The 27,581-nt window shown below is 33.5% G+C and overlaps 1 protein-coding gene across 1 annotated transcript in view; it reads right to left on the reverse strand.

Moving 5' to 3' along the window:
* Positions 1 to 27,581, reverse strand: part of LOC149794363 (uncharacterized) — a 116,804-nt gene that overhangs the window by 71,304 nt on the left and 17,919 nt on the right. Inside the window, exons 2-6 of the mRNA XM_089968529.1 lie at positions 17,698 to 18,481; positions 16,604 to 16,706; positions 15,000 to 15,145; positions 4,086 to 4,235; positions 3,596 to 3,690 (exon numbers count right to left, since the gene is read on the reverse strand). Of these exons, the coding sequence (XP_089824655.1) occupies positions 3,596 to 3,690; positions 4,086 to 4,235; positions 15,000 to 15,145; positions 16,604 to 16,706; positions 17,698 to 18,481 (1,278 nt within the window). The remainder of the gene's footprint in view (positions 1 to 3,595; positions 3,691 to 4,085; positions 4,236 to 14,999; positions 15,146 to 16,603; positions 16,707 to 17,697; positions 18,482 to 27,581) is intronic.

The raw sequence follows: 27,581 nt of genomic DNA on the forward strand, positions 1-27,581 counted from the left end.
ACTTACAATACAAATGACAATGTCCGTACAGAAGGGGTGGGACTTCTGCCACATGGGCAGCCAAGAAATGTGGTAGCAACTCGCCCTAAGTGTCAAAATTCTCGACTAAAACAGAGAGAGAAGGAAGGACAGGGAAATTTGGCCAGAACTAATCAACTCGGTCGTTGGTTTTTGTACCACAATACATCAGTAATTCAAGAGACGGTACAGACGGTGGAGGAAACGTCGAAGCTCCGTCTTCCATTCCCCCAGATGCAAAGGAAGACAAAAACACAGTATGAGGTGAATGTTGAAAACATCAATACTCTCGGTGCTAAGATTTTGCCAATCAATCCCCGTTTCTTGCGATTTTCTATAGCAGTCGAACATGCATTCTCCGACCAACTGGCGTTTATGATGCACGTAGCTGACGATGTTCACTTTGTACATACGAGACACAACTTATTATATTTCTAGATCGTTTCGCGCATTCTTGCATTTAGCATACTTAGTCATCATAGTTAATTCTGAAACGACAACGTAAGAAAACAAATTGAACAGTTACCTGTATTATGAATACAATTAATACCTGTTATCCCAGGGATGGTAAATAAACAGTGTGCACAAACATGATCTTCAACACGGTGGAGAGTCATGATGTAAGACAACGCAGAAAATAAGTCAGCACAGATGAAAGAATTCACAGAAATATAGCCAAAGTTCAAAATAACCAAAACCACCTGCAAAATGATTCTTAATACACCTGAAGATAAAAATATCCTCAGCGGATGAGATAAAAAGTAGTACAAAGTTCCAATGGATTTTGAGAAGTAAATTGGACAATGTTGTCAGTTGAATGAAAACCTGACACTAGCGCCACCTGTAGGCGGCAAGGATGATGGGGGTAATGGGAAAGAGGTAGTGTCCTTTGTCTATATAATATAGACAGAAAAGACGATTTTTCCTCTTTAGAAGAATGGATTCGGGAGGTAGTAGAGTTCAAATTCCTAATGTTAAGGTGATCGGGGAACGTATTTGAAGGAGAAAATAACGGGTTGTAATATTTATCTTCCTGCAATGTTTTCAGTGTTAAACAATGATGAAATATGTGTTTTGAGAGGCTTCAGTCTTGTTCAAAACTTTGTTTATGACCTTGATTTGTTTAGTAAAATATAGGCTTAATATCCGACAGCCGCCTCAACATGATGCCATGGAGTTGTTGCAATGGCAGCCCCAATAAAAGATTAAAGGGAGTAGGGTTGGTTTGTGCAGATAATCAATTTGTGCTGTAACTCGCAAACCTGGGCTCGAATCTCAGTCTCTAACCAGTATCACAATATTCTTTCTGCACATATAATGTCACTACATATTAGCACGCACCCTAATGTTGAATACAAATAACTTTTTCCAATCTGGTGTATATTTGGAATTTTCTATCGCAACTTATATATGCCTTAATTTCTGTCTGAAGAATCCGCAGTGACTGTGTATTTTGTTTCATTATTTTATTTGATAACACCGTATAACAATTTTTTCTTTTGTTCCTGTGTTTTTATTTCCTAATTTTGAATGCCTCAAAAGATTAGAACATGGCTATGATTCCCCACAAACTTTGCTTTTGTGAACAGAACATTACTATTTTGAAATTTACCTATTTTCCAGAACGTTCCAGATAGATTCAGTGCTGAATTAACTTGGAGTAACTTCTAGAACTTTCTAAAACTTTCCAGTAATATAAATAGTATTATACATACAGGGGCCTTAAGCCCACCAGATCAGTTTAGTTCCAGCTAAGTGGATACATATTTCCAGTTTTCTGAGATAGCATAAAGAGGCTGCCCTGAGCTCCCCGTACCCACTTCTCCGTAGAAAGAAGCGGTCTTTAGAAGAGAACAGGAAGTCAGAGAGAAAGGAAGACGTTGTAGATCCACATAAGGATTTCAGAGGTGGACCTGAGGAGAGAAAACCATACTACCCCAACCAAAAATACCTCAACGACTTGATCAAAGATCTTGGTCTCACTAAGTCCAATGCCAAACTTTAGACGTCTAGGCTCAAGAAGTGGAACTTAGTGGATGAAAGTGTGCTAGTCGCAGATCAGAGGATGCGTCAGCAAGTCTTTTCCAGCATCTTCACCCGTCAAGATGGGCTCTGCTTCTGCCACAATGTGACCATTCTGTTCGAGGCAATCGAAATCGCCTGTAGACATAATCAGTTGCGCCTCTGCATTGACAGCTCATCCAGGAGCCTTAAAGCCGTACTGATCCATAATAGGAACAAGTACCCGTCTCTTCCCCTGGCTCACTCGGTGCACCTCAAAGAGAATTTCAACAGCATCAAGACCTTGCTGGACGCATTGAAGTATGATGAGTACTGCTAGGAGGTCATCGGAAACATCAAAATGGTGGCATTCCTGATGAGTCTCCAAGGCAGTTTTACCAAGTTTCCCTGCTATATTTGCCTTTGGGACAGCAATGACACCAAGGCAAACTACCACAGGCGGGACTGGTCACAGCGGACTGAGTTCTCTTTGGGGAGGAACAACGTCAAGTGGGAGCCACTGGTGGACCCCCGGAAGGTGCTGATGTCACCGCTGCACATCAAATTGGGCCTTATGAAACAATTTGTCAGAGCTCTAGACAAGGAGTCGGCAGCATTCAAGCACCTTCAGGACTTATTCCCTAAGCTGTCTGAGGCAAAGGTCAAAGCCGGTTGAATCTTCGGACCACAGATTAAAAAGATCATGTAATGACAATTAATTCCACAAGAAACTCACAAGTAAGGAGAATGCGCTTGGAACAGCTCGGAGCTTCCTGGGCAATCACGAGGGCGACAACTATTGAGACTGGTGAAGAACTACGGCAAAATGTGATGCAGGATGTCCCTCAAAGTCCGTATCTTTGATGCTCATCCATCCTGATAAATTGAAGGAGAACATGAGAGCGTACTCAGAAAAGCAAGGCGAGCGCTCGTGATAGTGATTTACAGTATAATCTTAAATCTCGAAAAACTACTCACTTTTGAATCCTTTGTGGTCATTCTTGTATTACTTTAGTATAAATAAATGTTAATTTTGATTCATATGTTGCTTTTTCTGACTTTATGTGAATAAATAGACACAAAATAGCCCGTTTTCAACTTGAAAATAGATAAATTTGAAAATATCGCAGTTCTGGTCAAAAAGGCAAAGGTTATGGGGAATAATAGCCTTTTTCTATAATTTTCAGGCATAAGCAATTACGAAATAACACCTACTACCCAGGAAAAAAATTGTGTTACATAATGTAAATGAAGTTTGGCAGGTACCTTGGTCTGTTATATAATGCATTCTTGCATACTGTACTAATGAAATTTGTGTGATGCGGACTTCCACCTGTGAAGTCAAACGATGTCTGCTTCTGTGTAATTACGAAGAATATGCAAGCATAGTGGACTTGTCATACATCCCCAATTATCAGTACAATAGGTAGCTTCAATAACCCGGCTATCAGTGTGTTCTACTATGTCGTTAATTATTTGAATTGTTATAGGCATGAAACAAAGTAAAAACCTTGAAAGAGATCCATTACATTTCATATGGAATTATACATATATATAAATGCATTATTTTTCCTACCATAAATGTTGATTTTCTCCCCAGCCTTTCGAGCTTCCAGCCAGCGAATTTCAACCTTTGCAGAGCCAGTGTGGAAAGACAGCCTCCTAGGTTCGCTGAAAATTGTAAGAACACTGTTTGCATGAACGATATGTAATAGAAAATTTTAAATGAAGCAAATGTACTGAATGCAAGGGTTATGGAGAATACAGTGTCTCGTCTGAGATCTGTAAGATGATGTATACCTCACCGTCCAACTTATCCGATTTGTGAAATCATCAATACAACGTTTTAATAAAGCATACTAATGTTAACACCGCAGCTGCTGCTTCCGTCTCCAACGTCGGCAGAAAAAGCCAGTTATGTCTTATCGGGCTTAAGCAGGTAAGACAACAAAAAAAGATAATTATGATTTTCTCTATTCTTTTCTAAGAGATCTAGAAACATGTAATTAAACAATTATCTTTATGAACACTTTTTATCTTGCAAATGAGAATACACATATAATTACCTCGTTCCCATTGTGAAATCTTCTGCCAAATGCAGACCAAATACAGTAGGGAAATATTGGGCTGGAATGCCAATAGTTTCATTCAGGTAGTCTTCCATGGATACAGAGCACGTATCCCAGAGCAGAGTTCCAGTACTTAGTACGCCAGATCTGGAAACATAAATTTGTCCCCACGTAAAACAATATGCAGTGAATAATGCACAAATAGACATGAATAAATATGTCCATCTCTTTTTTTCTGACAAAGGAATTGCAATGGTATAACAGTTGTGCAAGTTGTGATAATTTAAAAGTGTTTTCCCTTGTCAAAATAAACTCTGCATTTTTATCCAAAAATATTCATTTCCAGCCATCATTCTCTTTTATGAAGCACAGTAATAAGAAAACTCTCAAACCTCTTTGTGTACACTGCTTTCCAAAGCAACTTACTACACATAACTTAAATAGTCCCTTAGTTTGCAAGGGAGGGATTGGCCTAGATAATTCGGTGTATCTTTGTGGCTGTTCATAATATATAGCATCTATTTTAATGTTGTACAGGCTTAAAACGTTTGACTATGACATCAATGTGCCAAAATGTGTTTTTGATCCCACACTAACAAATATGCAATCAATTTCAGATATATTACTTTAAACAGAAACCTTTCCACATGTGTAAATTCGTCCCATGCAAAATTTATGAACGTTCACCGTTTTACATATGTTGCAGTACACAGGAAGCATAGAGCTCTGGATAATTAAATTAAATAAACTTGTCTGACGAGGCCGCGACAGTGACTTCATTTAATTGTTTATCTGGTTATGGTCCACGCAATTTCAAAGCTGAATAGACATTGTTAAATCATGGAAATAAATAGTATTGTAGTAAACAAAAGATATCTGCTTTCAGGTGTGCAGACAATGAAAAGAAGAACTTCTAGAATATCTTAAAGAAATAGGAATGTGTTCACAAATTAATACCAACTATTTTACTCAGTGATAGCTTTGTTATTGTATATATTTTACTGGCAAATTCTTCAAGTGATAAGTAAACATCATGTAGCATGTTCTCTAAAATCAACATATCACTGGAACTTCATTTACTGAATAATAAGTTATTAATAATATATTCTGCCACGGAATAATAAGTTATTAATTTACACACATGACACTATATGTTATATCTTCAATTAAAATTTATTTAATGACAGTGACAAAATGCATTAACTATTTATGGTTACACAGTTTATTTTATGAATCATATAATAATTGGACACAATAATCATCAACATATTCAGTATTTCATTAAATTTTGATGCCAGAAAGGTTCTTATATTTAAAGCAATACAGGCGGACAGAACAAGTATATGCAGGTAACTCATTTATATTGAAAGTACAATTGGAATATATCAGATGTGTCAAGTTTCTAGCAATTGTATTTTTTCTTTCAATGAAACACCATAGTAAAGAATGTTGGAGAAATCTACAATAATATTAATGTTTTGAATTGGCGTAAATTAATAAAATGTTATTTTATTGGAAATGATTAACAAATTAATGGGACCAATTTTGATATTATATCTGAGCAAATGTGGCAGGTCAAAACTATAACTTATTCATCTTCTCTTTGTTTTGATTTGCCATTATTGTATTGTATCTTCTACTTGCAATCATGATATAATGGACAGACCCTCTAAAGCATGCAATCGTGGTATGAAAATTTTTGACAAAGAAATGTTAATGTAATATTCAACATTTAGCGGAGATATGAAATGTTTGACTGTAACATGTGGTCTTTTCTATTCAGGGTGTCCAAAACCCAATCTTATAACACGTTATTTAGCCAACAATGAGTAAAGGACACAATAAAGATGTTCCTAACACCTTCGTTTTGCAAGATCCACATGTATCCAAAGCTATATCTATATAATGATCTTTGACGTTTGAGACCCAATTAACTCGACAAGCATAATAAAGCTTTGTCACCATTTTGTAACTGTTGCAGAGTAACAGTACTTGTTTTTCTATATTTTATCCAGTACTTAATACATGTTGCAAAATATTGAATACATTAATCATATAGGACACAATCAACGCAAGAGAATGCAGAAAATATATCCCATAGTTATTTTAAATAACTGGTCCAAATATGTTATGTGCGGTTTCAGTCTAGTTTGATTATTCATGTCCCGGCAGTTTAGCCTCATAGCAAAAACTGAGAGAAACTGTAGTGGCTAATAATATAACAGAGTTAGACACTGATAGAGATCCGATTGTACCCTGAATCTTACACAGATCGTAATTGATGCATTTCTTGTCTTATTTGCCAAATATCATATTGCCTTAGTCCTGATGAATTTAGGAATAAGTTGAATGTCCTGACATTGATAGTACCACTGTCTGTTGTTTCTTACAAAGACCAGTTTTAGTTTTATCAAGGTTAATCTTCATCCCGGTTTAATTGCGAAATTCCTCCAGAAACCTTAATTTGAAGTTGTTGATTTATCACAGTAAGTACACAATTAGCAACATTATCAACATATTATTTTGGATAATGTTATGCTCATCAGCGGAAGCAAATATTATATACCTAAATCTCTCTGTCTTAGCTTTGTAATCCAAGCGTATTTCTTTAATCTTCCTATTTCAATACATGCTTATATATTTATATGGGTCCCAATAATCCCAAACTATATTTGCAATTCATTGGAGACTTTAATAACAGTTTAAACATTATCTTTTCCTCCATATATTATGGCTTCACAGCCTTGACATGTTGATTCAATGCGTATACCCAAAATATGTAGATCTAAGTTTTTGTGAAATAAGCAAAACTTGCAAGGTCATTTTACGTGCATTAACTGGCGTTATTATAAATTGCAGATTAGAACATGTAAGGCAAAATAAGTGTGGGTTGTATTGGTAATATTTAAATGCTATATATGAAACTTGTATGTACAGAATAAATGAAGAATATGTAGTTTCAAATATTTCCTTAAATTTTAAAGATCTGTCAGAATAAATTTAACATCTCATAACGATTTTCTTGTACTTGAATAAATCTAACTGTGGTGATATTAATATATTTTCATTAGTATTTGTTGAATTTGAAATAAATTTTAGATAAGAAGACAAAATACTTTTCCTTCTTAAAGACGTTTCTGTTTGCGAGTCTTAAAAGACAGTGAATCTCTTTGTATTAACACTTGTCTATTGGTATACATCAGGTTGAATATTTTATTTTGTAAATTATCAATGTGGTACTCGGCATATTTTGTGTGCAGTATTTTATTTCCATTGTGTCTGACGTTTTCTTTGACTTCAACGATTGTATTCGGAATGCGTTTAATAGTGTATGCAGATTCTCATGTTGCCTTTGTGATATGCTTGGTACATTTAACTATTTCACAAATTAAATCAAGTTCTTCTGCTTTTCCCGTTAGCTCTGATAACTGTTCCACTATTGCTCTAGTTGCCTACTTAATGTCCTTGGAATGTTGCCCAATTTCCTTTGTTGGTTCAATCAGCCGTACAAATACTTGCTTAAAGCTTGCTGTGAGATTTTCACATGCATTTTGTCTTGACTGTAATATATATGTGATGCTTTTCCTACCTACAGTAATATTACAAATTAGAGCCTGGTGTTCACCAGTGGATTTACGCGCTGATTTTCGGATTCTTCTGATGACATAACTTGTAGAAAGCGGAGATTTACCATGGGGCATTATATATGATTATTATGATTGCTAAATTGTTGTGTAAGACGCGTTCGTGTCCAGACCCGCTCGATACTTTGCTTGGGATCGTCTGTCAAATACATCGTAAGAAAACAATCCGGGTCCTTACTGACCTCAGGTAACATATGAAATTCATCCCACTTGTTGTCAGCAGTACATCAATATTTGCAATGCCAGTATCGCCAATGCACTAAATATCATAAATATGTTACAATTGACACGGATTACTTTAGGCACATGTGCATATCGTTAAATTAAATAGATCACATCGATAGTTTTGTGTCGATCTCGTGATAATATGTTTGCAGGACTTTTTTATTTTCTAGAATCAAACCATCGTATATGACGTATGTTCTTTTCACTTGACTCTAAATTGTCAATATTAGTTGTTCCGTCATCTGTGGTAAATAAATCAACGGTGAACAATAACTTACCACTCAACACTTTATTTAAATCCTTGAGAATTTAGCAACACTGTTGATCATCAGATAATGTCGCAACCACGTACAATCGATCACATGTTAACCATCTTAAAATTGTGTTTAATAACAGTTGAGATTTTCCGGATCAAATGATCCTTGACCAATGATTAATGCACGAACTAAGTTTAGAAATATGGAACTGTTCTTGTGTGGTTTAGGTGCTGCTTAAGCAGAAAAAACAATAATGTTTTTCGTGATGCCTTTGAATAATACAAGTGTTGTATATAATACAATTATGTCTTCAAATGTGCTTTTATAGTACAAAAGACAATAAGTCAATCATCAAAGATCGTTCAGGATTCAATGTCAAATTAGCAATACTCTTTCTTGTTCACTCTCACGACCAAGGTCAACTCCAATTCGTTTTCGCAATTTTCCATTGTTTTGTCAAATACGGAATTATTCATGTGCTTGATGAAGTCATTTTTAGTCATTGGTGGCCGTTGCTCTCAGATCCGTATTCATTTGAATGTATGAGGCCATTAAAGTTTGTTGGCAAAATCCATGCACTTGATGGACATTAATTACATGCATTCCCAATCGCTAAGACAACTGCAAATATCATAATTGGAATACTTGTTTTTGGTTCTGAGATTTAGAACAAGCTTGGTGCCTTCAGTAAATATACGTCCTAATTCATCAACAATTGTATACTAATAAGGTGAGAATTGCTCACCAGGCAATGACAATGCTTCTAGTGTAACCATTATAGTGGTGAAGAGGCTGTTCAGTGTACTCAAAATCAAAATCCAATGAAATATCTGTCAAAATCCAATGAAATATCTGTGGTCACTGTTACTGCTGTATGGGAGCAATCCTCTAAAACCCACCGTCAGGAAATGGCTGAATCATTGCACATTCCTAAAGATTACTATCATGTAAATATATGATTTAACTTTTAGGATTCGAGGGATTATATCCGTCTATATTCGTGTTGTTTGCGCGCACATATTTATGGCTTGTCATTGATATTCCACCACGACGCGAGATGCATAACGATATCACCAATATCAACGCGATTTGGGTTGTTGATAGAAGTGTAATCCATGCTATTCCCGGTGATGTAAAATAGAGCTTCTACACTCACACAGAAGTGTCATGAAATGCCTTAAACACATATAGGTCCTCAAATACAGATCATGATAGTCACCTATGGCAGATGCTGACCACACTTTATTTGCACACTCATAATCTTCTTTTGAAATACTTACATGCGACAAAGACGAATTAAATATTTCGATAGGTGGTAATTAAGTTTTAGTAAACTTGTCTCAATCTCTCATGTATTGGTAGGGATACACACCTTTCTAGTCATCAAGTCAGTATCGGTGGTACGATACCAACTAGCAATTTCTGAAGTTTTTAACACTTATTTTTCGCTTTTTACTGTTTTTATTATTAACTGGACATTATACTCAAGGAGGTAATGATGCACTACAGGAATCTGTGTTTGACTTTATTCAATTCGTAAGTGCAATAACCCATCATTGATATGACAGCGATCATGAAGTTTTAGTTCCATGACAAGGACCATCACTAATCCAAATGAGTGGCCATCTAAAACTCATTAATATTATCACTGGTTATAATTATATCAGCAGGTGAACAGAGTTGTTGTATAATTCGTAATACCATTTGCGAAGGACCTTAGCTGAATCCTTACCATAATACAACATTGGTGGCTCCATTTACTCATCACATCTGACAACAGTGTAACAAAACCCACATGGGACCTGTTCAGCAGCGTTGAATTTGCTGCTTTTGTTAAGTCATGGCCATTGAAACCATCAGTTCTACAAGAAATGTTAAGGCATTCGAATTCCGCATATATGATACAGGGTACCTTTAGTTTGCGTTGCACTACTGTAAACTTTATTATGTTTTACAGCCTTCTTTTATTATTGTACAATGTGTCTAGTAGGTCAGATTCTTTATCCATACGCAATGGGCTAACGACTCTGAACCAAGCAATAACATGTCTGTTTGTGTTCGCTTCTTTGTATTTGTGGGGATAGTGCACGCAAATAAAAGCCTTTATCAAAAGAAACATATTAACAGCAATACATTTTGAATGTGGCTTTAGCGACCGTCACCTGAAATTCGATTGATCTCACCCAAGTATTCAAGGTGTTTTCGAGGGTGATCGTTTGTGTTACAATCCCGATGTAACGTAGGTAAACATCACGAATTTGAAGCAACTATTATCATCGTCGTTTGTTTTTTACATTTATCACTGACCGTGGCAGAATATACAATGGTGCTTGCATATAACTCAATCCACAGAATGCTTGGTATGGGGAAATGTATACTTCAACTTTCTTCCATCTATCAGGCGTGCATCCTGATCCTGCGTTTATATATATTTCAATCGTGTTCAGAATAAATTCAATGCCCTTATAATTTATTGCCTTAGTGTCTTTGTAAATTAAAATGTATGACCACCACTGTGAATCCATGGTGTTATGATTTTCAAACCATCAGTGAAACGATATAGCATCACGAATAAATATGGTTAAAGAACAATATCGGTTTTAGCTCCTGAGATACCAGAAAGATGAAACACTGGTATAATTCCATGAATCATATTTAATAACAGTTGTTGAGAACCTTTACCTGGTTTGTATTGTGTGGTATAATTGCCACGTGATTTTCTAATTCACCATAGTACATGTAATACTTAAATTCAGGTCCTAGTAATTGATGTACATTTTAGTGGACTCAATAGCAATATTATGTCCAATACGGCGAGGACATTTTTGTTCACGAGCATGCTCAGCGGTCTCTGTAGCAATGGCATTTGCAATACGATGACGGTTTTCTTCATCACTGAATGTTACAACCGATGCACAGCAATAGGTCATAATGAACAGCATTATCTAACTGGCTGATATCTCCACTCGATGCGGGTGCATGTTTTTTTTTTCAATGGCTGTCGCTTGTTTGCCAGTCGCCCCTGCTGTATCTCCTCTTGTGCATAGTGTTGTTCTTGAATATGGAGGTCAATACCCAAATTATACCTCAGAATTTCAAGGAATCTAAATGCTGACTTAATAATAATTCTTAACTCTAAATCTAGTTTTTGCACATAAACAGACTCATTCTCTTTAGCATCATAAAATATTTTTGAAAATTTAACTAAACTTTCTTTGAATATTGTGTTAGCTCAAATGAGTTTCAGTGACGTATCACGGCAAACTATTACACCAACTCGAACACAACTAGACATTGCATGTTTGTATCCAATAACGTCAAATGTCTTGGAGCGTTTGTAAATTTCAGCTTAAGTTCTTGTTCCATTATATCAAGTAAGTTTTGGTGTGTTCTCCTTCATATATATATATATATATATATATATATATATATATATATATATATATATATATATATATATATATATATATATATATATATATATATATATATATATAGATCTATTTATATATAGATCTATTTATATCTATATATATATATATATAGATAGATAGAGAGATATATCTATATATATCTATATATATATATATATATATATATATATATATATATATATATATATATATATATATATATATATATATATATATATATATATATATATATATATATATATATATATATATATATATATATATATATATATATATATATATATATATATATATATATATATATATATATATATATATATATATATATATATATATACACACTGAAGATTCATCAGTGTTGATGTCATCGTTATGCTAATACTACGCACATCTCTCTAATTGATTTATCCCTGTTGTTATTCATTAAACAGGATACTACATTCACTTCATATATCAATGTTGTTGTTGTCGTCACTGACATTGCGGTATTCATCTGTATTCAGCGTTAGCACCTTCAGTGTGCTTGCAAAATTTCACATAAACATTGTCTCAACTTATGTACCAAGCTCAAGTAGTTTATTTTCTAAGATATTTACTAAGTAAATTATTTTATCAATATGTTCCGGTTATGTTGTCTGGTCCTCTTGATCAATCTTTATAATGCATTCGAACAAAACAGCTATTTAAACTTATTAGCAACTTTGAGTACACTCTATTCATTTTTGCAAAATAATCCTGTGAACAGAGGTCGCCAAATTTATTTAAAAATATGATACACATCTATTTGAAATTGTTCGATAGATGGTATAAAATATTATTATATGCTCATTTTTTCTTCGTTAAATTTACTTTGTCAGAATCGTTGAGTATTTTACGATATTGCACATCTTCATATTGCTTTCACGTGCATAAAGGAACTACTTTCTGTTGTAAATAAACAATAGACGCAGACGCCAGCACTTTTGATTTGTAAACAAGTCATATACACTGGCGTAGTAGGCGCTTTACGTTCCGGTTGATTAAATTTGTTTCTGAATTAAGTAAAGCAGATGTTTCGTGGACTGCCATATACCAGCTGCTTTGGCACATTTCGCGTTAACTTTTTTGGTGCATTATTTCGAATTTGGCTAGCTATACAGTAGACGCAAGAAAGGGTCCTTACGAATAAGATACAAGTGACAAGGAATAAACTGTCTTCTTTAACTGGCTATAAGAATGGCAAAAAATATACTTACAATTAGGCATCCTGAATTTCCTCAGAATATACTTTCTTAGTTCTGCAAATCCGAATTACATGAGCCATGTCATAGGTTCTCAATCTTGATTACACATTTCGAAATTGTGCTGTAATTTCGAATATAAGTGCAATTACATCCTCCTTACTGCACTCAAAATGAAATAAGCATTAAATTCCATAGCGTCTTTTTGTTAATTGCAACTGAAAGACTCCATATTTTTCCCACATTATGATTTTAAACATTCCTCGACAGAAACAGAAACACATCTGCAGATGTCAACACGCATCTCCCTCGCTTCTTCAATCCGATGTATTTCATGTGGAATTGTCAGAGATAAATCCAGTCCATAATCACATAACTTCGTAGAATCAAAACAAATACCAAAATCTATTCATTCCAGATCAAATGGAAAAGATGTTGCGATACGCATTCATTCAGAATATGATCCCAAATTTCAATTTTAACTAGACACGCCATTTTCTTTCCAAAGTTATGTCGAGCGCGCGACTAAGTTCAAATTTATCTGGGCTGAGTTATGTGCGCATTAATAATGTTGTTGTTGTGTAATGATGAATCTGCGCCTGTGTATTTAGTTTGGAATACGGCATACATTCAGTTACTTTGTTTCTTGTAGTGTATTTTGTTAATAATTAAGCATTAGGTAGAATAATAAAATGAGCATATAATAAAAAGGTTACTGCATTGTATGGGAAAATATGAACTCGTTTTGTCGGTCTTGCAGTATTTACATCAGATAAAACTCATTCATATTTTTCCATACAAATGCAGTAACCTATAAAAACTACAGAAAATTAGTCTTTGCAACATAACTGTAGAGAGGCGAGCCATAACCCTTTTGCTGCAGTATAGCCACAATCAATACTATATGCTGACAGAAGACTATAGAAAGCAGATCATCATTACAATAAACAATCATGTTTACCATAGTAGTATGGAACTGGTGGTTTGTGGTTACTGATATATGGTTGATCTATTTAGGTCGGTAACTTTTATCACCCATGACAGATTTCTTGTTTGGTCACATACAGATAAACTTGTGCTGTTTATTATCCATGGATTGCACAGACAAACTTTAGGTTTTGAAGTCATGGGTGATTGAAGGCCTTAATCTATATAAAAAAATGAACAAACACTTTGAACCAAAGCAAACCCGGTTACAACAAAAAAGACAAAGAGCATACATTTTCCTAGTACTAAGTGTTTCCTAAAACTACAATGTATGTTTATATTATTATTATTATTATTATTATTATTATTATTATTATTATTATTATTATTAAGGTTGTGTAATATGTACAAGAGTACCACGCATGCAAATAATATCCATCAGTGTTCATGTAAATAGATCCGATAGATTAATTTCTTAAGTACACTCTGACCATACTAATGTGTATTGGGAGTAGAGGAAATATATTCAATTAACTATGACTACTTAATAAATAACTTGCTATTTATTAGTTAACAAATTGGAATTTCCACATAAAATACAAGAAGTAACGATAGAAGAATTAGTAGATGAAAACAATTATAATAACAACTATTGTCTTGTAAAATATGCTCTTGCTCCTTTGCAAACGTAAGTACATCTTTTTAAATATAGTATTTCCTATATGACGAACTAGCAAGAGACAAAACTGAAATGTAATAGACAACTTGTATATTGTAAGACACATATAACTAATTTTCTTTTCATTATTAACTGTAAGAATGTATTTTGTGAGAAGAAGATATAAGTGGTTGCTGTACAGACATAATAGGAAATATAAGAAATTTCATTCTAAGTTTGAATTGAACACTGAAGATTTTCCTTTGCGGGAAACATAGTTACATATAATGGGTGAATTAATAATTTTTGCATAAATTTAGCCCCTTCATAATGAAATAAATTTAATTTTAAAAAACAAGCGCCCTAAATTACAAATTATTTCAAACATGTCGTCACATCAAGATGAAACAATATTTGATTTTGCAGTTAGAATGCATCGATGCTCGTTACACACAACAGGTTCTTGCACATACAGTTTGCAGCAAAGACTTACAGTTTCTTTGACCTTCTTACAGTTCATAGATAGTGTGGCCTTAATATACTTACGTTTTCAATCGGCCTGAACATAATGCAAGAAGGTTCAGAAGGCCCACTTGGTCTATGATATCGGATGTGTGAATGAAATCAAACTTCATATCAGATGGTAGGGTGTGATTGCAGAGAGTCAAACAATCATCAAGCCAAAATGAAATCTATAATGTAAATGATACATTGTGTAGCAAGGCAAACGGTACGAATCTACTAAGCAAAGTACCAAGTAGCGCTAAATAAACGTGGTTGCTATTTCCTTACATTGTTCATCTCAGTTATTTTAATAACATTCTGTGATCAGTGAAAAGTTTATTGGATTTGAGAAGGTGCGCTTATACTGCCAAACATAATTTGCATATTAATTAACAATTAGAAATTAACAACAAAAAAACGAAACATTGCCTAGAATACCATTAACATTGTGATCTTCAAACATTTCTAGTCTATCAAAGCCTGGAAAATATATACTATATTTGAGAACATATCCATAACATACTTGAATTTTGTAACTTATTTCTCACTTGCCACAGATATTAATTTGTTCACATGTACCAGCATTCTAAATCAATTTGTACTGACTAGGATATCTATTAGGACTTTTGTTTTGATATATGTTACTGCTGGTTTGTTTTGAAGAAATAACGTTATGTGTCATACATTGCCATGATGGACAAGCCTTTCTAGAAGCCATGACGTAAATTTTGGTTGTCTGGCAGTAGGTTAGGATAAATGGTATCCGATCAGTCATTTAATTTTCTCTATATTCACGATTTGGCTTGTTACAACTAGTTTTTCACTGTTTGCTATCAATTGGTTAAATTTATTTAATAAATCCATGACACACGCAATCCGCAGCTGGATACAGTACACTTGAAGAGAATGCCTGTTATTTACCATACGACATGTACCTATTACATCGATAGTGAAGTATTAACATGTGTGTATCCAGTTGATGTGTGCATTTAGCTTAGCTAAGTTTTATTTTCTGCTTTACTAGATTCTTTGCACTTTAATCCCATTCTTTTTCATTTGCCTTGAGCTTTCGATGCATGGCTAGATTTGTACTCAGAGAACGAATAATCACTCTCTAACATTTCTGACTTTAACGGTGCAATTCACAGTTATCTTTCCCCAGCCTTCTATCTCTCTCTCTCTCTACTTCTTTGTGTGTGTGTGTGTGTGTGTGTGTGTGTGTAGACCTGTAACTTCAGTGGTAAACTACCAAAATGCCAAAGGAATTAACTGATATAGAGGTACAACAACATAATTAGTGGGAGTTCTTTCAACAATTTGTACTCAGAGCGAATAATCACTCTCTAACATTTTTGACTTCACCGGTGCAATTCACAATTCGATTTCCCCAGCCCGCTATCTCAGTGGTAGACCACTAAAATGCTGAAGAAATTAAGTGAGATAGAGGTGCAACAACAGAATCAGTAGAAGTTCTGTGTACAATCGATGATGTATTGTAGCAAAAGCACTTGGTAATCTGATTTTGGAATACCAAAAGAAATGTGTACAAAAGAATAGGTCGAAAAAAAGAACTGTAACTTTTAAATGTGTTGCTTGAACAGTATCACTGTGCATGTACGTGACGTTTTATAAGTGCGATAAATTACCTTGATGCATATCGTCTTTGTCGCATTGAACTGCTTCCATGCTTGAACCATTCTCTTCAACTGGGAAAGACAATTCTCATAAAGACTCTGTCCCTCGGTCAACCTATGTAATATAAAAAGTGTTCCTTTTATGAAGCCTACTCCATCTTTTTATGGATATCCAAGAATAGTTTGAAAGCATTCAAATGATTTTGTTTTTACCAAATTAGAGCCACTAAGAAGGGCATATTCTAGGACATGTTATTACAGGATTTGCATAGCTTTCGTAAATATTGCGCCAAAATGTTCCAAACGAATGCACTATAGTCACACATATTTCTTCATTAAATCTTTATTATAGTCCAAAAACCTCGAACTTTATTTCCCATCCAAATTGTGGAATATGCTGTGATTAACAGTGCGCAGAGGTAGAAGTTGATCGCAATCAAATCTGGGTGAATATATATTCAAAACATATGGCATGATCGAATGAAAAATTCTAAATCATGGATATATCAATCCACAACATCTTTGATAGAGTAATTTCAACATCATACTATAGTGATGAAAATATTCATAGACGATATAACCATTTTAGTGTCAAACTGGTATTTCTATACACAACCGATGAGCCTTATCAGTATTATTGCTTAGCAAGGAGACATATTGCTCCTTGAATGTGGCTTTCAAAACATTTACAGCTGATATTAGAACATGAAAGTGATATATATATATATATATATATATATATATATATATATATATATATATATATATATATATATATATATATATATATATATATATATATATATATATATATATATATATATATATATATATATATATATATATATATAAACAATAACATGTTCTATGGAGCTTCTAGTTATCAAACTGTATTATTCAAATAGATTGATATGGAATTTTTTAATTGTAAAATTACGTGGTCCATGGTACACCTCTTGCATATTATCCATATTGACTTTCCACAGACATATAGTTTAGATGTTATGCTATAAGGATGGTTTTTAAAACCCCCACCATGAAAAAAACTTACAATGCAAATAAAACTTAAAGGTCTGGTTTCAATATTACTGCAAAGAGTCTCTTACCCAAAAAGGTTGTATGAATGGAACGGAGTTCCATTATTATTAACCCTCCAGCCATCTACATGAGGACAGATCAGAGTTGGATTTGCCATAAGATTATCAACCTCTTGCACATGTTCTCCCCTATATGTCGACCCTGTTTGCATAAACTGTTGAACCTCATGGTTCCAATTTTGATACTGAACTTCATCATACACTTCAATTGGTATGAGAGTGGATTCATGCAGCTTCTTTGAAACCTTCTCCTTTTCAAATTTGTTACGCTTTAGTGTAATGTCGCTGAGGGAAATGTTTTTTCTCAACCAATACCTGAAGATATCTTTTATTTTGTCGCCACAATCCTCTGTCATGGATTTTGCCCTTGGACATTCTTGTTGAAGAAGCTCATTGATAATACGCCTAAGTCTTTGTAGGGATTTTGTTGATATTGCCATGTCATACCAAACAGACCATAAAAATTCCAAATCCTCGCCTTTTTCAGGATCAGTATTATCCAAAATAGCAAGAAGAACCAAATTCCTGGCGAGGATGACATCTTCATTATCATTCACATGAAAATTGAGAGTTTCAGGCCTGATCTTCAGCTCATGGAGACTCATAAGTGTGAAGAGAATATTACGAATATCACCGCACGCTAGTAACAGGAAATCCACATTTTGTTTTACCTCACAACCTCCTGTGAGATCTGTAGCTGGTGTATTACCATATGGATATAAATATGTGCCATTGCAGCAAAAACAATTTGTTCTAGGATTTGATATTATCCTCTGCATATCGGTCATTGTGCCTGAATAATAAAAAACACTGAAATCATGTTGAAATTAATCAAACTATAGATGATACAATACCTGCAAATGATGTTCGAAATCACTGAGAAAAAAAATTACACACAGGTCTTTAGATTATGTCTCATGACAAGCATTGCAACGAAACTGTGGCTAAGTTATTTGGGTCAAAAAAGACAATATCAAGTCTATAATCTGCTAAGACATACAATAATATTAAAATATACTTGTATTCACGATATCTCTTATTTTATTAATTGTCCATTTTAATTAACTGCAGTAATCAAAACAGTAAATTCAGCTTTAAATGTGGAATGATGGCAGCAACTACTTTAATATAGTTTTGCACAAACTTTACTCAGTAAGTCACTAAATTATTGCTAAATATACCGAACTGTGTTAGATCAGATTGAATATCTTGAGTTGTTACAAATGTGGTGGCCTTTCAACATAAGCTAAGTTTCCACTAAGTATCATGCTATATAGATACAGTAGTTTTTGCACACAACTCCTAGCATCCGAGTATACACTAGGTAGGGTTTTATGCAAGGACGAAGCGATATAAATTATTGATCATTATTCTCAAGATATAACCAATCCAATGTGTTTACATGATGATGATAATGATGATAATAATGATAATAATAATAATAATAATAATAATAATAACAATAATAATAATAATAATAATAATAATAATAATAATAATAATAATAATAATAATAATAATAATAATGACAAATACTTTATTTTATGAGGGTAACTGAGTAAAAATATACTATTCTCACTGAAGCCCTCATGGTGATCAAGCTATTGAATATACAAACAAAAAGAATGGTACAGAAAAGATAAAGAAAACAGTAAAGCATGCTTTAAATCATTAAGTAACAAAATCTCAAAATGTATTTTAAATGCATGAACAAATTAAATTGGACAGTATTTGTTTTAATATTTGCAAAGAAAACTACTTTTCGAGATAATAGTTATACGATTTTGCTCTGAACATATTTAGATTTGTTTCTAATATAATGTCTTATGTTGTTATTTCATAGAATAACACCTTGGTCAGCACATGCTACTTTTGAAGTATTTGGTTTTGGAAATGGTGTTTTGCAATGATTGTTTGTAATCAATTTCAGTTCAGGTCCCAGGCTCTGTTCTTCGAATTTCGAATGAAACATACCATGCATTACTTTAAATATTAGTATGTACTTTAATTTGTAATTTTTGATATTTTATTCACATTTAAGCCATAATTTTCGAGAATAGAGTTCTAGATGGTCTAAAAAATGGCAAATTAACTATTTTAGAAATTGTCATCCTTTACTATCCGCCTTGTTGTTTTCTCAATCCATTCACTGTCACATGATTAGCGAATGAGTTGTGCATTAACTATTATTTCTACATCATTCACGTACGAGACAAACAAGTTTTGAACTTTGTACCTAGAAATTGTTTGATATTAAAATGAGTATTAAAATCCAACATTTGCAATATCACCAAACACACACACACACACACACACACGCGTATATGTATTCAGGGAGCGACACATTTTTAAACCTTGTGGTAGCCCAGTGGCTGGCTTTAAATTTCAGCGGTGTTGGGGGAGAGTAATTGTACAAAACTAGCATTCACAATGTTATTAAGTTCTTCTGTAATTATATTTGATTTGTAAATATGAATGACATTTTTTACGACTCTAAGTTATAAACTATGGACAAGAAAAAGGCAAAGAAGTTTGTTCGTAAGTCTCCAATCAGGCGCACATACGCATATACTAAAAGGTAACGAACAACTAGGCTGATTAGCAAGTGGCCTCGTATACAAGGACCACTTACTTCGCATCAGGTCTACTTAGCAATCACCACTGCTACATGAACGCATCGCATATTATAAAACATTTAGCACAAATGCTGAACTTTGGAGGCTCCGAGATCTTTTAAAAGTACATGACGTTGAGCTTTGTAAGAATTCTAACTCCAAGATCGAATTTAAAACTCGGGCTTGGAGCTGTTACTTCATTTGTGGATCTAAAAAATTAAGAGCAATGTTTCCGACACAAACGTCGACTTCGACGTCAATACAATCAAATCAAGTTGGAAGTAAAATCTCATCTGAAGAAGTATTGCAGTTGTGGTCAGACATAGACGCTTTAGGCGACGCCTGATAAAATATATCAACCTGGAATTCTCATCGATTATACAATCCTCTGGAATTTCTGTCGGAGGGAGACGTCTTTTCAAAATTTAGATTCAAACCCAATGCATTATTTTATATAACCAATTTACAGTTATCAAATTCAAATACCAAAAAACGCATCTCCTTCGAGGTAACAATGGCTCTACATTCTCTAACTTAACATTCCCTTCATCAGATTAAAATATGGCTAAATTATTTCTCGCATTATCGTAACAAAGAGATCCCAGATAAAGTCTTCGTTCTCTATCCGATTATTCTCTGTGTAATATGCCACATTTAGCTTTCCTTCTCTCTCATAGTATGGCTTCGATCACATGCAACACAGGGTTTACAACCCCTATCCGACATGTATCACACAGGCTCTAATTTTCCCTTTTCCAAATGCTACAGAGGGCTACCATGGTATGCCCCTTCTTTAGCTCGTATGTTATCCATTTTAACAACACATATGATCACATGGGACTTCCATTCTCTCTGATTTTACTTTCTCTGCTAAATGTCACAGTGTTCCCTTGTTTGCAATGTATGATCTTAAACTAAGCAACATATAAGAAAGAAAACCAACACGTTTTGTACAATTCAAAAAATATATCGTTTCCTAATAATACAAAGTGAAAATTTGAAAATATCTTACAGTATTGTGAATTACATCCCAAAAGAGACCTAAAACTTATATCACAAATCCAAAAGTATAGGATATTCCCAGTGAATGCCAGTGGCATTCCGAATGAATTCCAACCTTGACTGTGCTGATGCACCAATAGCCTTGAATAGTCTTGATATTCTAACAGTCTTGACGTATCACAATTATATGATCCGAAATGTCCTTGAACGAATTCACAATAATTCCAAGATAGTGTTTTAGTACCATAGGCATTAATGAGCACGTTGTAATTCTGGTTCATAAAAGAAATAAAATCCTCTCAGCTAAACAAAGCTAAACAACTGATTCAACTACACATATGTTAAGTAGTAATGAGTAGTTCTAATTACTTCAAACTATCACCTGAAGTATGAGACAACAAAATGCCCTAGATCATTTACAATTGAATTTTCCAATAAATTCGTATACAACTTTTTCTAGAACATTCTTAATTTCGAAAAGAAACTGGATATTGATCTCAAAATCTATAAACCAGTTTGGCTCCATGTAATAATGATCTTAAAATATAATCTAAAATCATTCACAGATTATCATATAATATGTTGCTTACAAAACAACAAGACATTGGTCAGATAGGCACTAAACTCAATTACTGTACTGACTAAGGTTAACCACACAATACCAATTAAATATGATTAGCATATTCTCATGTACAACAGCAAAGCACGATCAAAATTCAATATGCATAACAAACATATTTTTATCTGTCAGATGATACATAGACGATCTCTCTATGTATCTCTGTCTCTCTGTCTCTCTCTGTCTCTCTGTCTCTCTCTCTCTCTCTCTCTCACACACACTCTAGCAGACGCTATATATGGATTTTATTCTATCACGCATTATTCCCTCGATCCAATGGCATTTGTGGCTTGTATTTGTCTCTCGGTGACTGTCATATAGTATGCACTAACATGCTGGACCACTTACAAATATCAAATGTTGCCATCTACCAGTGGGGTGCGTGAACGTTACTGGGCCACTCAAATTAAAATGAAAATATATTCAAATTCTCGAAAAATAGTGATTTCAGTGCTGATCATGGTATTATTTCTATCCTAAATCACTGCAAATTTCAAATTAGTAAGATATTTATCCATGCACAAACGATGATCTACTAAGAGATATTATTTTCACTCTAGTACTAAGTTAGCGCAAGTAAAATAATTTTTAAGCGTTTAATATTTATTGCATGTTATACCGTTTTTAACTGGTTGCTGTCATAGATCTCGCAAACCAAGAATGAAATCAGTATTAATCATCTTTTCTACAATTTTATATGTGCAGTTGCTTACACAAGTATTATTAAATTGTTGATATATATATATATATATATATATATATATATATATATATATATATATATATATATATATATATATATATATATATATATATATATATATATATATATATATATATATATATATATATATATATATATATATATATATATAACGGCAAGAAAGATAATTGAACACTCTACCTACACATTACCGATGCATGATAGAAAACAACTCCAAACACATGAGTCTATATTAGTCGCATGGATAACCAGTGTCAGGTATTGTTGAGATAAAAGTATATGAAGTGTCCAGGAATGGATGAAAAAGATATTTTCATGCTGACGTTTGCCTTCTCAAAATACGCTTCGGCTGCGAAAATGAGAACAAAATGGAGAGATGACAAGCATGACGCTTTCACATGTCTTCAAAAGAGAAATGGATGGATCAACTATAAAAGCTTTATAACAAAATAGTTGCCCCGTGTTAGAAAAGTAAAATAGCTGATGCTGTTCAACTTAATCTCTCAGAACCATCGCGATTAGTTAAAAGTTTCCAAATTATTCAGAAGATTTAAGTGTGGAAGTATTTCACCCAAAATGGTACCAGAAAACGGGTTGAAGTTTTGCAACAGCTAATTAGGGTATGTATGAACAACTGTTACAGTTCAGCAAGCGTAACTCAAATTGAAGCCATCAGGGAAGACAATAGATCAAAACTATGGATCATTCCATTTAGTTATTGACAACTGGCCCATTCAGAATTGCCAAATGCAAAATAAAATTTGTAAAGGAATACACTCCTGACTTAGCGAGAAAATATTCAATATCAAGCAAGTAATTTAAGGTGATCGTGACGTTTACAAACTAGAAGATTTCAAGGAAGTGGATGTAAAGGCATACTTGTAGAGTTATCTCTGTAGCACAACCAAGCTGATATATACAAAGTTGAAAAGATTTTAACAAACATAAGAAAGGTAAAAAGCGTATACTAGTCATTTGGAAATTATATGAAACGTCATTTAACATGGACTCTATGGAGTAAGACAAGAAATTACACAGGACAAAATAAAACATAAAGTGTATATTATTATGTAGATATCTTTGATTGCGGTAACGATGCTATGCGTGGCATTTGCTCTGCCGTTTCTACTTTCAGGTTTGCCAATTCTGTTCCTCAAGCACAACCTGTCTTTAACAAGATTACCACAGAAAGTTAAGCAATCATATAATATTAATTTTACTTTCTATTGTTTACTTTCTGATAATGTGTACTAGCCTTTAATACTACAATTGCTTTGTTTAAATCTTCCATAAAATGTTCTAACAAAAGACTAATGCTAACATAGATATAATAGTATGTTCATCTCGAAAAGCAACAGTTTGTTGAGAACTTTTTAATAAGTACCTTATAGTGCCGTGAATAATATCAACTCTCGCTATTACTACTTTTTTGACCAACTCGAGAAAATAATGTTCTAAGTTTTCTCTAAACCTTTTTGATTATGTCAAAACAATATCATTTTGTGGTACGAAGACAAAGTGGAGTATGACGCGCAGGAGAACACGAAGTAGGCCTGTGTGAGTGGGGAGCCAGCACTTGTTACCTAATTTGTTGTAGACAGAGTAATTATTGATAGGGGTACAGCTACAAATGCTATTGCTACTCTTTTGAAAGATTGCTGATTTCCTCCGCTCGACAATTTCAACAGTTTTAAAAATATACGTTGAGAAGTGTACATGAAAATTCAAATGAATTTGATACTTAGAAGGATTATTGACATTTTAGCTGTTACCCTATTTCTGCACCAAGTACCTATTTGATAACTTTTATATGTTTTTATTTCAAAACGACAATAGGAAGCTATGGCAAAATATATTTCGAAACAGGGTGATAGCATAGGCTAACGAGATGTGAACTGTTAGGCGCCAACATCTCAAAATGCAAATGGGTACCTATTAATTTGTTGTTGAAAATTTGTCCCTTCAACCTCATTTGTTGAAATAGTCACTATTACATTAATAACTACGTACCGTCTGATACAGTTTTGCAAGAAAATAATAGACAATACTGTGCATGATTTCCTCAGTAATGAAGTTAGGTGTCATAAATACTTCAACATCTTTTATGTAATCATCTGTCTCTTTCCTCAATGGCATTTCATAATTTGGAGATTTTCGATGATCATCATTTAAATATTATTTGCCCATAGGAAGACAGATCTATGTTCAACAGGATCAGGCAAATTAAGGAGGCAAATGATCTATGTTTAATGCCGTCTCAACTTGTACAGTTTACTTTAGTGTTTTTACATTGTTACCTCTTGTAATTATCTTGAAGACATGCTTTCATATACGGTCTCATATACTCTCTTTGTAATGATCTCCGTTTTCGTATATCCAATTCATCTCCATTTTCATATATCCACTTTATCACTTGTATTCTAATGTATCTATCAAAACAATATTTTCAGAAAGCGCTAATTCTGTAAAACCCACTGAATCTGATTTTAACTTTTCCATACATAAGGCATGTCACAACATCAATTTCTTTCATTTACCAATTAGAATTCGAATTACTTTTAACTCCTTGCAAATAATATTACAAGTTGTTGCACTTAACATTTAGTCAATTCAAAGTTTTTTCGACTTTGTTACACATTTCCTTATCAATTAAAAGGGCATTAAACAAGACAAAAAGGATGATGAGAACAATGTCAGCCAACGACAAGAAAATCTCACAGAAGCAAACACATTCACGTCTAGTTCGACCCGGATGCCTACACGGAAAACGTTCTCAGACGTTTTAAAACAGATCATTGTTAGAAAGAACTACTAATTACAAATTTGAAAGATGAAGAACACACTATATGCGAAACAGATGAGACAAATGAAAACACCACAAATGTACAAGTGACGGGTGGTGGCGTAGCTGTTTTGGATATAATATTGTTGTTTGGCCTCACACTACTTCGGATAATCTTAACATTAATTGGTAAAAAAAGCTGAAGTTGAACAAAGTTCGTCACCATATCTTAGATGTCTGGAGAAACAACATGCTCAGCCATTAGCAATGGACAATCAACCAAATCAGAAAGACATATCCTGTACGAGTTATAACAACATATTCAAACCATATCTTACAATCCAATGCTAATAATGTTTCATTGTATCATTGTTCCTTTCGGGAGACCAATTTAGCGCAGATGACAATTAAGAATCGGTTTGCCGAACGTAGTACAGGACATTGAGTCCGCATGTATGTTTGCTAAAGTTGCAAATAATAAACAAACAGACATCGACTGAAACCAAAATGATATTACCTCTGTTTACCATTTAGCACCTTTGCCTTCAAACACATTTGTTAACAGAGTCGCCATTACATTAATAATGGCAACTACCAGCAAGTTGAGCATAGGAGCTTGATAACCGTTTGTTAAAATCCCATTTTATCTAAGGAATCTCTGATTTCAAAAACGTTACCAAATGAAAGTAATAAACATTGATAAAATTTTTGCAACAAAACCTGCATGAAACACGTATTTAGTACAATGTGCACATTGTTAACACCACTAATAGCCTATACAAATTTTAATTCTGCATAATTCTTCTTTAAGCTAGATTTGGTTGGGACAACGTAGACTTAACACAAGGGATTTCATTTTCCGCTATTATTTTACTACTTTAAAAGCAGACAGTACAACAAACTCTGTTCGGCCAAGAGGTTTCTTTACCACCGTGAACTTATAATGTTTCACATAGAATATAAACACATCCTTTTAGTATAGTGAATATAAACAGTCCGAACGATTGCATAGCTGAACGTGAACGAAACACTGTATGGGTTATATAGTTAATAACGTAATGAAACTTGAATTCAAGGACCAGAATAATCTTTATAAAAATGTATAACTTTGAGAGTTAAACTGGTTTAGAATAATAAGAAAGAAATCATATTCACAAAATCAATCTATACCGAAAGTAATACGGACCGCTAATTTTCGTTAAATGTTATATGTATGGCAGTTGCATAACATTAAGGAAGGTCTAACATATTGTTAAGACTCTATGGTCACAAACTTAAGTAATAAAAAAGAAGCAAAACAAGTTTAATAAAACTTAACAAAGAATTGAATTATCAAATTTATAAATTAAAAGCTGGAGAGAAATTTACAGCATTATGAATATGAAGTGTAACCAAATTAGTCTTTCTAAAGGTCTATGAATGTCCTAAACGAATGAAAAGTCCCTTATAATTTTCAATACCGGAAATGTACTGGTACTGCAAGAACTCTAACCTGGTCAACATGCCGTTATCCAGAATTCTTTCGAATTATTTAGAACAGTTCCAGAATAATATTATAGTTCAAATAATGAATACATTCTGTCACCACTGAACAGTCCAAACAAATGTTTTACCCTCGAAAAATATCAAAATACAACATAAAACACTTGTGCAGACTTATAACAAGAACACAAAAGGTGTAAATACCTCCAGAATTCAAAAAGAACCTGAATGCTTAATTTTATCCTTATATACACAAATTGACCCCACGTGACAACTAACACTATTGATTTTTGACAAACTAAACAACCAGTGGAAAACAGCAGAATTACTCTTGAAACTTCCATATCCCAGCAGACACCGAGAATCTACGCCAAAGACGCCATTTTAAGTCTTATTATTAATATTATTATTAATAATTGTCAACACATACGAAAACATCTATTTATGAATCCTATGCAATTTGCGTTCTTAACAAAGCTAGGTCACATGCACAAGTATTAACAAAATATATTCTGCACAGTGCACAACCATGAAAAATTTACGAGAATTAAATAAATCATATACCAGAAAATTAAATAAAATGATATACCAAAAGTTACAAAAATATAGATATATGTAGCACCTCCACTTATAAGGAAAAGGAAAAATGTATACATTAATGCTTTCTTT

The sequence above is a fragment of the Sinohyriopsis cumingii genome, chromosome 8 (genome assembly GCF_028554795.1).
Source record: "Sinohyriopsis cumingii isolate HCF-2022 chromosome 8, ASM2855479v2, whole genome shotgun sequence".
Taxonomy (NCBI): Eukaryota; Metazoa; Mollusca; class Bivalvia; order Unionida; family Unionidae; genus Sinohyriopsis; species Sinohyriopsis cumingii.